This window comes from Hylobates moloch, unplaced genomic scaffold (assembly GCF_009828535.3).
Source record: "Hylobates moloch isolate HMO894 unplaced genomic scaffold, HMol_V3 SCAFFOLD_1, whole genome shotgun sequence".
Taxonomy (NCBI): domain Eukaryota; kingdom Metazoa; phylum Chordata; class Mammalia; order Primates; family Hylobatidae; genus Hylobates; species Hylobates moloch.
Window position 1 is genome coordinate 138,378,605 of NW_026652276.1, and position 14,221 is coordinate 138,392,825.

The 14,221-nt window shown below is 37.5% G+C and overlaps 1 protein-coding gene across 2 annotated transcripts in view; it reads right to left on the minus strand.

The window, feature by feature from the left end:
• The window catches only part of GARS1 (glycyl-tRNA synthetase 1), a 38,515-nt gene that overhangs the window by 10,988 nt on the left and 13,306 nt on the right, over positions 1 to 14,221 (minus strand). Inside the window, exons 7-12 of one of the 2 annotated variants that reach the window (XM_058445991.1) lie at positions 12,950 to 13,095; positions 10,411 to 10,560; positions 6,900 to 7,062; positions 5,678 to 5,842; positions 1,450 to 1,558; positions 485 to 629 (exon numbers count right to left, since the gene is read on the minus strand). In XM_058445991.1, coding sequence (XP_058301974.1) covers positions 485 to 629; positions 1,450 to 1,558; positions 5,678 to 5,842; positions 6,900 to 7,062; positions 10,411 to 10,560; positions 12,950 to 13,095 — 878 coding nt within the window. Of the gene's footprint in view, positions 1 to 484; positions 630 to 1,445; positions 1,559 to 5,677; positions 5,843 to 6,899; positions 7,063 to 10,410; positions 10,561 to 12,949; positions 13,096 to 14,221 lie in introns of both variants that reach the window. The other variant, XM_058445985.1, reaches the window with a different exon arrangement.

Sequence of the window (14,221 nt, forward strand, 5' to 3'; positions counted from 1 at the left end):
TGTATTTTTAGTAGAGACGGGGTTTCACTGTGTTAGCCAGGATGGTCTCGATCTGTTGATCTCATGATCCGCCCACCTCAGCCTCCCAAAGTGCTGGGATTACAGCCGTGAGCCACTGTGCCTGGCCTTCTCTATTGTTTATATTCACGCTTAAACAATTACAGAGTATTCTAAACCTCCAAAAAGGAGAGAGAAGTGACCTGAGAGATAGTAGATGTAGTTTCTAACCCTTCCTTGGCCTGGCTGGACAAGTCTCTTTGTTTAAGACAGTTACTAGGAAAAAAAAAAGTCTTTATATTCTATTTCAAATCTTTTTTCAGGCTATAATGCCAAAATCTCAGCAAAGACAGTCCTTCAAATGCAGCCAAGATACAGCACTTACCTGCAAAATATCTTAAGAAGTTAATCTCACCCTAACTTTCAGAACCTGGCAGATGACACAACTGACTGGAGCCCATGGAAGAGTAAACATCTGATATCTTACCCTTTCTCATTCAGCAGCATCTCCATTTCTGTAATGTAGCACTCATCACAAATGGCAAGATACTCCATCACCAGTTTTGCATCCTTCTTATACGCCTTACCAATTGCTCCCTTATTGGGTTCAAACTGAACAACATTGACTGTTTTGTATGAAGTAGTCAAGGAATCCAAAACTACAGCACTGCCTCAGTATTTCAGAAAATGAGCCTGAGAACAATCAATTATCAACTTAAAACCACCCCAGCTCTCTATCAGTTCTCCAGATCCTGTTTATTCTGATTTTAAGGCAAGATGAAACACCTGTCCACAAAATCATTCAGACAAATCTCACCGAAAATTAACACCATCAATAGAAACTTTTCCAGTTACAGTGAGAAAAAAGAGATGTTATCTAATCAGCAATGACCCAACCCATAGCATAAGAACTTCTGATAAGAATTTATTTCTAAAATTTTTAAAACAAGATCTATTTCCTGTCACTGACCTACCCCTAAGAAATCAGCTCATAAATTCAATGCCTAGTAAAAAAACAAAATTTCTATTTTGCTGATTTTCAGACCAAGTGAGCTAAATTATTATTTCATCTACTATCAAATGGCACTCATCTTTTAATGGAAAAAGCTTTCACCAGGTACCCTTTATTTAAAGAGCATGTAGGTAGGTGCAGGTGTGAAGTGCATTTTGGAAACAGCTGAGAAAAACTATTAACGCTCTGAAACATATTCAGAGCATTTTTCTAAATATGCTTCTTTTAAAGGCCAAACATTGAGTGGGCACACTTCAGACTACAAGTACAGAGAATAGGAAAGGAACAAAGGGATAGGTAAAATAATAGGTTTAAACAAGTGTTACTACGGTGTCTAAAACATCTCCGTTTATCCATAGAACAAGGTAAAGACTTGGACTTATTCATTAGCAAGATGTTCACATGTGAATCCTGAGTTTTTGGAGTGACCAGAAAGGATATGGGTTCTTTCAGAGGTTTCTCAGCTACAAGTGGGACTTTGGTGGCTCGTGCATGACAGGAGAGGTCATAACAGGAACGATCAGCACATCCAACAATCTCAATCCAACCCTAAAAAGATATAATCAATAAAAACATTACTTACTTATTATTACTTACATTGGGTTCATTCACAAATGCATGCAGATTATAACCCTTTCATATATTCAAGGATAATTCGATTATATAATCTTCATTCAAATTTTATAAATATTTGAAATGGGAATAGCCTCATATATCAGGCAGGTAATAAGCCTATAAAATATAATTCACACTGATCTGGGTGTGATGGCTCATGCCTGTAATCTCGGGTACTTGGGAGGCTGAGGTGGATGGATCACTTGAGGCCAGGAGTTTGAGACCAATCTGGGCAACATAGTGAGACCCCATCTTAAAAAAGAAAAGGAAAGCAAAGCAAAGCAAAGAAAAGAAAAGAAAAGAAAGAAAGAAAGAAAAAAATATATAATTCACACTGTACACAAAGTAGTCTTCCTTTCTGGATGGATTTATATTGTTATACTGAGTCTGCGGGGTAAACTAATATATTCTGGAATTTAATTATGGAAATTAAATGTGAACCTAGACAAAGCCTGTAAATTTGGTTCAAATTTGTGAACAGGAATCAAATGAATTTGGCAGAAACCACTATTCTTTAGATGAAGTACCTACTGTTCTCACAACTTGATATCAGACGGCTGACTTAACTAACATACTTCCGCTGGCCATAAATGTGGGCATTTGGATTCAATTCACTTTCTTTACTGAACAAAAGAAAACTCAGTATAAGAGTGGGTAAAGTTTAGGTCACACAATAAAATTATATAAGAGCATTATGATCACATTGATGCCAGGTTCCCTTTGTTATAAATACACACATAAGATACTTTTAAAAAGCAAAATTTAAATTATTTTCAAAGAACCTGCAATGAATTGAATGCTTGTGTCCTTGGCAAAATTCATATATTGAAATCCTAACTCCCAACGTGATGGTATTAGGAGGAGGTGCCTTTGGGAGGTGATTAGGTCATGAGGATGGAGCCCTAATCACTGGAATTTGGGACCCCAGAGAGCTCTCTTGCCCTCTTTCACCGTGTGAGGATACAACAAGAAGTTGGCAGTATGCGACTGAGAATGGGGCCCTCACAAGTATCAGACGATGCTGGCACCCTGATCTTTGACTTCCAGCCTCCAGAACGGTGAGAAATCAATGTCTGTTGTTTATAAGCCACTCTGTATGTGGTGCTTTCTTATAGAAACCCCAACTATGAGAAACTCTTAAGAACCCGTTATTTCCATAAGAACGAGAGTTTGTAAAAAGCTTATTTTGGTAGATATCTAGTTAGTCCTTCTCATGAAGATTCATTTTTTTTTTTGCCCTTGATCCAAAGAGTTTGGGGAAATTCAACCAACAAAACTACTAAGCTTGGCCAGACATGGTGGCTCATGTCTGTAATCCCAGCACTTTGGGAGGCTGAGGCGGGCGGATCACCTGAGGTCAGAAGTTCAAGACCAGCCTGGCTAATAACATGGAGAAACCCCGTCTTCACGAAAAATACAAAAATTAGCCAGGTGCAGTGCCACGCATCTGTAATCTCAGCTACTCGGGAGGCCAAGGCAGGAGAATCGCTTGAACCCAGGAGGCGGAGGCTGCAGTGAGCTGAGAATGCACCACTGCACTCCAGCCTGGGTGACAGAGTGAGGCTGTCTCAAAAAAAAAAAGAAAAAACTACTAAGCTTTCCAAGTACATGTTATCACATGGGGTGTTTGTAATAAAGCAAGTAAATATAAAACTCATATAAGCTCAGAAACTCCAACACAAAACAACAACAAAAGGAATTAAAGAACAAAGCCTAAAAACACGTAACCTGGCAATCTGACATTCCCTACACATGTCGACTGGTAAGTACACTTATGTTCTTAACCATATAGTTTGGTGGTTGTAATTTACTACAGATGTCAACTAACATTTATGTACTAAAAGGTAAAATTACAAAAACGTGCCTGAGAACAACAACGTTGGGATAGTGGTTAGTTCTCTGGACAGAAAGAGAACTGGTGTGGCATTAACTGCAATGGTAACTTTTTTTATTAAAAAAATATATAAAGCACACAAAAAGTATTAAACTCTCTAAAGGAGTTTTCTCCTCTCCTTAAGAGCCTCTGGGACTCTGGAGCTTCTTGTTTCATTTAGCCCTGTTTTCCAGTGACTTTCCATTTTCTGATCCCCAACCCTCACAGGGGCACTCAGATAAGGACTAGCAGGCATACAGTGGGGTTTATAAAGCAGTACAGCCTAACTGTTAAGAGCATGAGCCTGTCTTCAGACAGCCAGGTTTATATCCCAGCCTCATCACTCACTGGCTGTGAGACTTAAGCAAATCACTTAACTGAGACAGCAAGAACAACATCTGGTTTAATCTGAAATTAGAGTCAGAGCAAACTAAGAGAAGGAGCTGGGTATGAAACAAAAAGAAAAGAAATAATCTTTTCTCATACAAAAGGAAAAACATTTTATTGGTTTGATCTGAAAATAAAAAGAAGTCCCAGAAAATCTAAAAAGTGTAAAGAAATTAATGATCACCCATAATGCTAAGAATAATTACTATCATCATTTTGACATATGTCAAGCAAGCTTGCTTAGGAAATCCTAACAGATTACAGTCATTCTTTCTAATTCCACAAGGGAAAAAGAATATATTAAAAACAACATCATTAATAGCCATTTATAAACATATGCATATTATTATGCATTTATGCATGTGTGTGTTAGAACACATAGAAAAATCATCTAGAGAAGGCAGACATACCCAAGACCATGGAGCTAAGCAAGATCTTTTTTTGTTTGTTTGAGACAGGGCCTCAGTCTGTCGCCCAGGCTTGAGTTCAGTGGTGCAATCACAGCTCACTACAGCCTCAACTTCCTGGGCTCATGTGATCTTACCACCTCAGCCTCCCAAGCAGCTGAAACTACAGGGACATGCTATCACACCTGGCTAATTTTTGTATTTTTTGTAGAGACAGGGTCTTGCTATGTTGCCCAGGCTGGTCTCAAATTTCTGAGCTCAAGCAATCCTCCCATCTCGGCCTCCCAAAGTGCTAGGATTACAAGCATGAGCCACCACACCCAGCCAATTTGGACATTTTTTAAAAGCTGTAAAAAACAACAAAGTTATGTGACAGAGACTCATAAAACTAAAAATATTTACCATCTGGTCCTTTATAGAAAATGTTTGCTCAATATAGAGAAGAGACATAAAACACCTGGGGAGAGGCATATAACTGGAAGTTTAATTTTCTACTTAATATTCTTCAGAATTATTTTTTCCTTTTTGTTTTAAAAAAAAGTAGTCATTACTTTTTAAAATATGACTAATTTTGATTTTTAATTTTTAAAAATCCATAAAAAGAAAGCCATTTTAAAAAGTAAAAACTAAACCAAGGGTATACTGGAACCAATGACCCTGGACTAAAGTCTCTTTCTATGTAGGCGAGGAAGCCTCTCTAACACCCAATAAGGGAAATGCCAAAAGACTCTCAGCCTTGTTCTAGATGCCACATTTCGTCCTGCCACCAATATAGACAGCATCTCCTATATGCAAATGTCTTTCATCCCTCAGCCTCAGTACTGATGTTCATGTTTGGTGGTGGAGGCTGGAGGGGTGACAGGGCACAGGGGCAGGAGGGTACCTGGAGATAGTCTGTGAATTTTGAGTTAAACACATAACATTTGAGAAAGGTAGTTCTTAAGCAAGAGATCAGAATCAACTAGTATATTCCCCAAAGCTACCACATAGCTCACTGAGCTAAGAGCACTATGACTTTCTTTACTCAACCTCTCCACCATTTCCAATGTTTGCTGGGACTCTTCCCAGGAAGGAGAGGCCAATGTGTCTTAGATCCACTACAGGATATTGCCGGTAATGCTGCCAATACACTGTACAGCAGTGTACACATCAGCACTGTCCCATCATCAACTAACTCTCTCTCTCAGCTATCTAAGACTAAAATGGGCTCCTTAGGACACTTATAAAAAAGGCAGGAGGCAACTGCTTTTTCCGTTTTCTCAGGAAAAGATCTCTTTTCTTTTCCCTTTGTTCCTCTGTGACATAAAGTGCACAAAAATCCATTTTGATACCTGTGCTCCTAAGTTAACAATGTGAAAATCACATGGTAAACAGCACTCCACTTACATAGGATGTTTTGGATTCTGCATCCCAACAGTCACAGGCATAATGGGCCATCTCATTCTCCATGTGCTGCCGGAAGCGGAGTTTATCTGGAGATATTCCAACCTTCGTGAGGTAGAGGTAGATGCGGCCAATGAAATAGCCTAATACTGTGTTATTAATCACACCCTAAATCAACCAATAAGCAAGCAAGCATGGAGGAAGAAAAGAAAACACACATTAATACTCTTCAAAGCCAAGATATCAGTTTCCATTGACTCCTTCTACTGAAAAATATTTGAAACCCAACACAAACTATTTTATCTTGCTTGCAGAACAATTTCAAATACTCAGAATGAGATCTTGGTTATTTTTTAATGGGTTAATGTCAAGATGATGATAATGGAGTTATTCAAAATCTGTCCAACATACTTACTGGGTCAGCAAAAATTCAGCCCATTACCTCATACCTTCTAAATCTACAGTGCTAAAAACAATATTCATAATTGACACTAAAGAATGGCAAAGACATTCCCTTGTGAATTAACCAAAGTAATGAGACATGTTGAGGGGATTTTAATGTATCCTTACCCACTGAAATTTGTGAACCCCATAGAGTACACGTAATCATTTTAGTGTTTGCAAGGACCTTAGAAAACATCTAGCCCCATCTCCATACACTGCAGAGGTCTTCTCTGCAAAGTGGCTGACAAGCTATCGTCCAACCTTGCCAGGAGTATTTTCAGGGCCAGGAAGCTCACCACTCCCAGAGGCAACTCACTCCACTAGTGGACAGCAGCTACTGTTGGCAAGTTTTCACGCACTCACTTCTCCAGGCAAATATTTACAAAGTGCCTATATGCAAGGCCTTATTCCGCTGCTATGGGTAATAGAGAAGAGTCTGAAACCCAGATGGCTTGCTTTCTGTGGGTCCAATTCTGTCTCCCCCAAAGTAGTACATACTGTTGAGAATTAAATTGGTGAGGCACAATGCAAACCAAGATCTATTTTCCAAGTGCTACGCTAAACATTTTTTTCCCCCAAGGCCCACAAATTGAGATGTTCAGGTGATTTTTCTCTTACTATAATAATATTGTATAATAAATTCTGTACAAAATCAAGTACTGTATAAAAAGCAAATGACTGCCAAAATAAAATATTTTGTCACCCAGAACACATAGAATTTGCTAATTGCTGCAAACCCTGAACAGGCACAATCTAAGTTAAGTTACCTCCAGAATCCTACCTGTTCAACAGCATCTCCCAGGCGCATTTTCCGAGCAGACTGTCCGCTGACCTGGGCTTTTGCTGAATACAAATAAAGGTGAAGGTCTGCCACATTCTGGAACTTGGGGTGGTCTTTCTCACTGGGATCTACAAAGTGCTCAATTTCTGCCATTGTGAATTCTCTGAAAGCAAAAACATAAGCGATAAATCTGCATATTTAACTACAAAAAACAAACAAACAAAAAACAATAAGGCCCCTATTTTCAACTGCATTCTAGTGATAAAGTCTCCATACTATAGTAGTCTTTTTCACTAAACAGAAAGTTGGTTCCCTAAGGGAATGGCCAAAAAAATTTTGAATTAAATTTGTCTGGGTAGTTGTTATTTTTATTTTTTTGATGTATTATATTTCTACAAATTTATGGGGTACATGTGAAGGTTATTTTTAAACACATTAATGAAAATTTTATTACTCACTATTTAAAATAAACATGATCTAACTTCTCTGAAGTATTAATTCCTTCCCTCCAGCTACATCCAAGATTATAACTGAAAATAACTTGTTAAAGGCAGATTAATATAGTTTTTTAAACTAGGAAAACATACGCAAATATCACATGCAAAATAAGAAATAAGATATTGAATAGTGACATCCAGATAAAATGGTTTTCCTTAAAGCATTAGCAAGTCTTTATAAGTATACACTAAATGAAGTTCTTCATCCCATTTTAAAGAATGGGAAATTAAAAGTGAAATGAAATGGTTCTTTAGCTTTCATAGCAGTTTGATTTCTTCTTTTTTACTGCTACAAAAAAGTAAATGACTGATAATGGCATCACACAGCTGGTTTCTTTGGAGTAAGAGCTTCTTAAATAAAGTGTTATTCAAGGCAAAGGACATAAGGCATGAATTGAACAAGCTAACATCAAGCTAATTACCTAACGATGAAGCGCACATAGTAATGGTTTCCCGAAGAGATTTCTCTGAATGCAATTTAGTAGCTATTTGCAGGGAAAGTGTTTCAAGTTAATTTTATCAGTCAAAATCAATCTCTCTTCTTTCAAGAAAAATCACATTTTCTGGTGTACTTCCATGATTATCTCAGATGTTTTACAAGTAATGTAAAATTGCTTAAATGGATCCCAAAAATACATGAAATACACTGCAAAAGAGGTTTAATTTTTTTAATTTTATTTTTTAATAGTGTCTCTTATTTGGTCCTGTAGCACCTATGTTTTAGTTGTCTTTCAACAACTAGCAAACATCTTCTGCGCCCATATAAATGTGAGCGAAACAAACATGGTGTTTGTCCTCACATAGCTTATAATTGGGCTGACAGCAACTGAACATCTACAATGCGGGACAGGATAAATTACGGGCCCTGCCTAGAATCTCCAAAATGCTGCTGCCAAAGTCTTTCCATCTGTTCCGTCACAAATCTCAGCACAGTGTCTATAGTTAATGATTCACTGTATACCTGAAATCCGCTCAAAGAGTAGATGTTAAGTAGATCTCGCCACTAAAAAAAAAAAAAGTAACTATGTGAGGTGATAATTATGTTAATTAGCTTGACTGTGGTAATCATTTCACAATGTATAAGCATATCAAAGCACCACACTGTGTGACTTGAAATCATACAAATCATACAACATTTACTCATCAATAATCTCAGCTCTCATAGATAGGAGGCAGGAATCATCAGAATTCTGAGTAACTGTATCTGAGTTCAGAGACTGTACCTGAAACTGCAGAGAACTAAAATACACACAAGCTAGGAAGACAGACAAGTCTATCAAAATAAAATAAAATTTTAGAAAATCTTCATCTGAACAATCTAATACCCCTAAACTAACAAAAAGAAATACAGCTATACAAAGATTAATCACCAGAGAACTCTGCCATCAAGAAGAATCGGAACACTAAATAAACCAATCCTAGTCCTACCATGGAACAAAAGCCAGGAGGATGCTGACTCATGAAAAAATCAGTGGACTTCTGGTCAGGAACTTGCAAGGGACATAACAAAACTAGCCAGAATTCAGACACAACACTTTGAAGTGAAAATGACCAAAGAATCCACTGTTGAGAAGCCCCCAGAGCCTTTCTACCAGTTAACCCCTGGGATCACTCCCAAGTTCCAAGCTGGTTTCCCTACTCACCACTTTTTTACTGCACAGGCCCCAGACACTGCCTTACTTCTCAGTCCTTCTCAATAATCTTCCCCTAGCTATTCTGTGTAAACCCTCTTCGTAACACTGGCTTTAGACAAGGTCAGTCTTACACAGCTTCCTCAGTTTGGGAAGGCATGCTTGCTAGGTAACGAAACGGTCAAAAACAAAAAAAAACCAAAAACACTCAGATACTAGGAAATAAAACAAAGACTCAAATCTGACAAATTTTTCATTGCTATCATACCTGCCTAAAGTTTCTGATGACCTCCTCTTTTTACATGAAAGCCCAGAGGGGTCCTTCCCCCAACTTTCTCTAAGTTGTGCACATTCTTTCCTCTGTAAGTCCCTCCTTCCTAAACCGTAAACCTGAAGGGCCTAGAGACACAGTTTGCGCAGAACGTAGGTATCTTCTCCCCGATGGCATCATGGGAACTAACAAGATGAGGCAGGTGCTGTGGATGCTCTGATCCAGAGTCAGTGACTGGGCTATGTTATGACTCAAGTCTGTAATTACAGTGAGTAAGAAGAGAAGACAGGAAACGGGTGGGCGCTGGGGCTGGGAAAACACTTTGGGGCCTTAGAAAGTTATGTTTAGCTACACCTTGTATTTTATATGGAATGTACTACTCTAAGAGATGATACCAGGAATAACATGTATAGAAATCACAAAAAACTTAAGTCATAAACAGCTAGGTCATAATAAATTTCTAAAGAAATGTGGAACTCACCAGCCCCAATATGCCTTCCCACACATCCCTGGATAGATCAGACAAAAGTAGGCTATTTGAATAGAGGCAAGTGAGTGAACATGAGTGATGAGGGTAAGCTTGCCTGCTGGTCTTTCTGTCATATAGGCCCCCCAAATACCTGGACGGAGGTTGTGTCCAGAACTCCAGTTGGTTACTGATACATTCTCACCCCAACTTCAGCAATGTTGTCTACCCTAGATACCTAGAACAATCCTCTTGCCACAACTTTCACCCTACCCCCACCCGACCCCACCCCACACTTTTATACACCTCACCATTGCCAGTATTGCCTTGGTTTAGACAATCAAGATACTACCATCCTCGAAATATATGATGAACAAGGAAAAAGGTAATTTTGGAGCAAGTGAGACTCTTAAGATATTCTCCACCCTCCTTCCTTTCCCTTCAAGTTCACTTTTGTCACTCAAAACTGCCTGTCATCCTGGAGATTACATTTAGAGATTCCAAATGTAAAACATGATTTTTGGAGAAGACAAAAATAAATTCATAATCAGGATTATGAAGCAGAATTGTTTCAAAACAGCAAGCTTTCATTTTCAATGCAATGCCAAGGTCATTCACTAATTTGTAAGAGTAACCTGAGCAGTACCTGACCCTGATCAGTCCAGATCGAGGGGAGATCTCATTTCTAAAAGAATTTCCAATCTGGGCAGCAGCAAAAGGCAACTTTCCTTGGTTGAACTCCAAAAGTCGTTTGAAATTCAAGAAAATCCCCTGTGCAGTTTCTGGTCTCAAGTACCTATAAATTTAAGTCAGTCAGTCTGTTACAAAGAAAGAAATTATGTTTTCCAACAATCCTGAAATTCTAGATACAAATCCTAAAAGTCCTAAATATACCATTTTCACAACAAAGTTGTACAGGCCCTAAAATGAAGTTTTAGAAATATTTTCCTCGGTAGCAAACATTTTCATAGCAAGTATTAGAAAATGTATTAAGTAATTAGTGTGGCAATACTACTTTGGCAATGCCATTTCATTTAATTACACCAGTGAGTCAAAACCCCACTTCTCAAAAAGCAGAAATAAAAATTAATTTAAAAACACCACCTCAGGCCAGGCGCAGTCACTCACACCTGTAATACCAGCACTTTGGGAGGCTGAGGTGGGCGGATCACCTGAGGTCGGGAGTTCGAGATCAGCCTGACCAACATGGAGAAACCCTGTCTCTACTAAAAATACAAAATTAGCCAGGTGTGGTGGCACATGCCTGTAATCCCAGCTACTCAGGAGGCTGAGGCAGGAGAATCGCTTGAACCTGGGAGGCAGAGGTTGCAGTGAGCCGAGATCACGCCATTGCACTCCAGCCTGGGCAACAAGAGCAAAACTCCATCTTGAAACAAACAAACAAACAAACAAACAAACAAAAAACACCACCTCTCCCATAGTGCCCCTTAAACTCCTGATGTCTTCTAAGTCATCATGTACATGGAGGCAGATGACAATTTAGGTCCTTTGGAAAATAATACCCATGCCTATGTTTAGCCCTGTTAACCCACATATTAAAACTTAACTGAGGTGCTAAACAGAAATCAGTATGGGCTCACATTTAACATCAGCACTCACTTATCACTAACTATCACCTCAGCAAGCCAGGTAATTTTCAATGTTTTTCAAATCATTTTATTCTCTGCAGTATTTTATATTTTCAACCACAGGCTTCCACATTTCTCTGTATTTTAAAGATATAGTCAAGCAAATACACTATTACAGCCACTGCCCTCTCAATTTCCTAGGAAATATTCTGTGCAAAACATCCACTAAGGAAGCGCTCCCAATGGCCTACTTCAAAATAAGTATTTTACCAAAATAACTTTAAAACCAAGGGGTAAAAACCCTAAAATTGTACCCTCTTCTCACTTAACAGACCAACTCTTTTGATTTTTATGGCCCTTTCCAGATTTCATCCAAATGTAAGTAAAGTTTATATGTATATTTACAGTTAGTATGTATAAAATTATGTATTACTCATTTTATACTTCCCATTTTCTAAATAATGGCACAAATTTCTCACATTTAATAGTGGCAGAATATTATCCTAAACTAATCCACTTTACCATAATTTGTTTAACCACTCTCAAATTACTGAATAGGTTATTTCTACTTTTAATTTATATACTTCTTCTAAGTATAATTTCCTTTCCTTCTGAATTATTTCCTTAGATTAATTCCCAGAAATGGAATGTCTGGGTCACAGGTTATGTCTCATTTTATGACTCTCTGTACATACGGCCAAAATGAAAGGCTTGCTGCTGGCCTCTTTCCATGAAATATTCCAAATCAACCTGTCTCATTAGAATAATTAACTGTGACACATTTTGTTACAATTAATTTTTCTTATTCTTCATTCCGTACTCTGGGAAACACGATCTATCTAGCTCATGTAGCAAAAACTTACTCTCTTACCCTATCATAAGAAAAATATCTAAAGCTATGAAATGGAACATTGGCTAAGTGTGTTAAACAGTGGACAAGGAATCAGAAGATAAAGATTCCAATTCTGAATCATACTGTAAACTAACCAGATATTCTTTATCCATGAAAACCACATCTTTCAAATCAACAGGCTATACCTATGCTGTCCAATATGGTAGGCCACCAGTCACATGTCTATTTAAATTCCAATTAAGATGAAATAAATTTTAAAATTCAGTGCCTCCAAAGAACTGGACCCATTATGAGTGCTCAAGAGCCAAATGTGGCTGGTAGCTAATCATACTGGACAACACAGATTACAGAACATTTCCATCACTGCAGAAAGTTCCATTGGACAGTGGCATGCTAAACTAAATGGTTTCTAAAATATCCTTCAGCAATAAGTTCAATGGCTTTTAAAACCATTCTTCAACTGTCCCTTCTACCCTATGCAGCTGTAACTAGAAGATACAGTGATCAGAGACTTTATATCTATTTTATGGAAAAAAAAATACATATATATCAAAAAAGAAATTATATTCAGAAAGAATTTTTTAAGACTTATTTCTGCCATTATTTCTCCATAATACATTCATCTGTACTTCTGTATATCACTTTTTAAAAATTTTTCCTTCATAACATTGATATTTACCTTTTAATATAAGCAATTTTAAAAACGTCATTATATAAACAGGTAAACAATAAGTGATACATACCCAGGCATGTTTCCTCCAGGCCCAATGAATGTCTTGAACATTAAGTTAAAAGATACTGGAGGGGATAGATCATTTCCAGTAATGGGAGATTTTACATTATAGTTCACAAAAAGATCTGCAAGTTCTTGCTGTCCATAGTTATCAAGCTAAAGGACATATAAAGAAAATAGTGTAAAAGACAGAGAAAACAAGGCATAAGATATAAAGTATTATATATATAACCCTAGCCATCCACTGTTACAACTCACACAAAATTCAGGAACATCACAATTAACCTAACCTTCAGGACACCCACATTAAAACCATAACCAATTTACACACTTTCCATTTATCAAGAGAGAAAAAAAGTATCTTTCTGGGACCTAACACTCATATAGTCACTGTTTCAAAGTGAAAGATAAAGCAAAATACCTCTTACTCAATTATAACAGTTATTAGTTGGCAAGAATCTGAAATTACCTAAATAAGTTTTCAAGCTGAATTTTACTATTCTGAACATATTTAAGGTGCATTTCTGCATTTCTCTGTATTTTAAAGATCCAGTCAAGCAAATATACTATTAATAGCCACCACCCTCTCCTCAATGGAGTAATTAAATGTGCATTGAACTTTCCTTTCCCATTAGATATTAAGCGCCTAGAAGATAGAAGCTGTATCTTATTCACCTCAGCATTTTCCAGTGTATTGCACATTCTATACATTGATCATCAATGCCAAATCCTGTAAAATGATGTATGCCCTCCAATTTAAGAATTTCAAGTGACTAAGACAAACCATCTAATAGTAAGCAATATTTAAAACTTAAGTCTCCTAACAGAAACAAAATAATTCAATAAACCAATTAATGGCCCTAAGAACTGAAGCTTTGAGTTCAGAAAGACCTGGGCGTATCTCCCAACTCTACATCACTTATGGGTTGTGTGACTAAAGATTAAGTTCTTACCTAACCTCTCTTAAGAACAGGGGAGAACAGCTTCTACCTTGCTATGTAGGAATATTATGAAGATTAAACAAAACATGTAAAGTACTTAGCACAGGCAGGACCTGGTACATACCTACTCAATAAAGAGCAATTATATTTGCTACCCTCATAAATCCAATGGTATTTCCACTCCATAAAAAGGCAACCCACTCACACTAACTACATGTTCCAGATTTGAATGTGCAATTTAAAATATTAAGCCTTCTAGACTCTATTTCTACAGAATTTCTAGGAGGAATCCACAAAACAACATTATACAATTACCCAAGAGGCTAGATCAATGAGGAAAC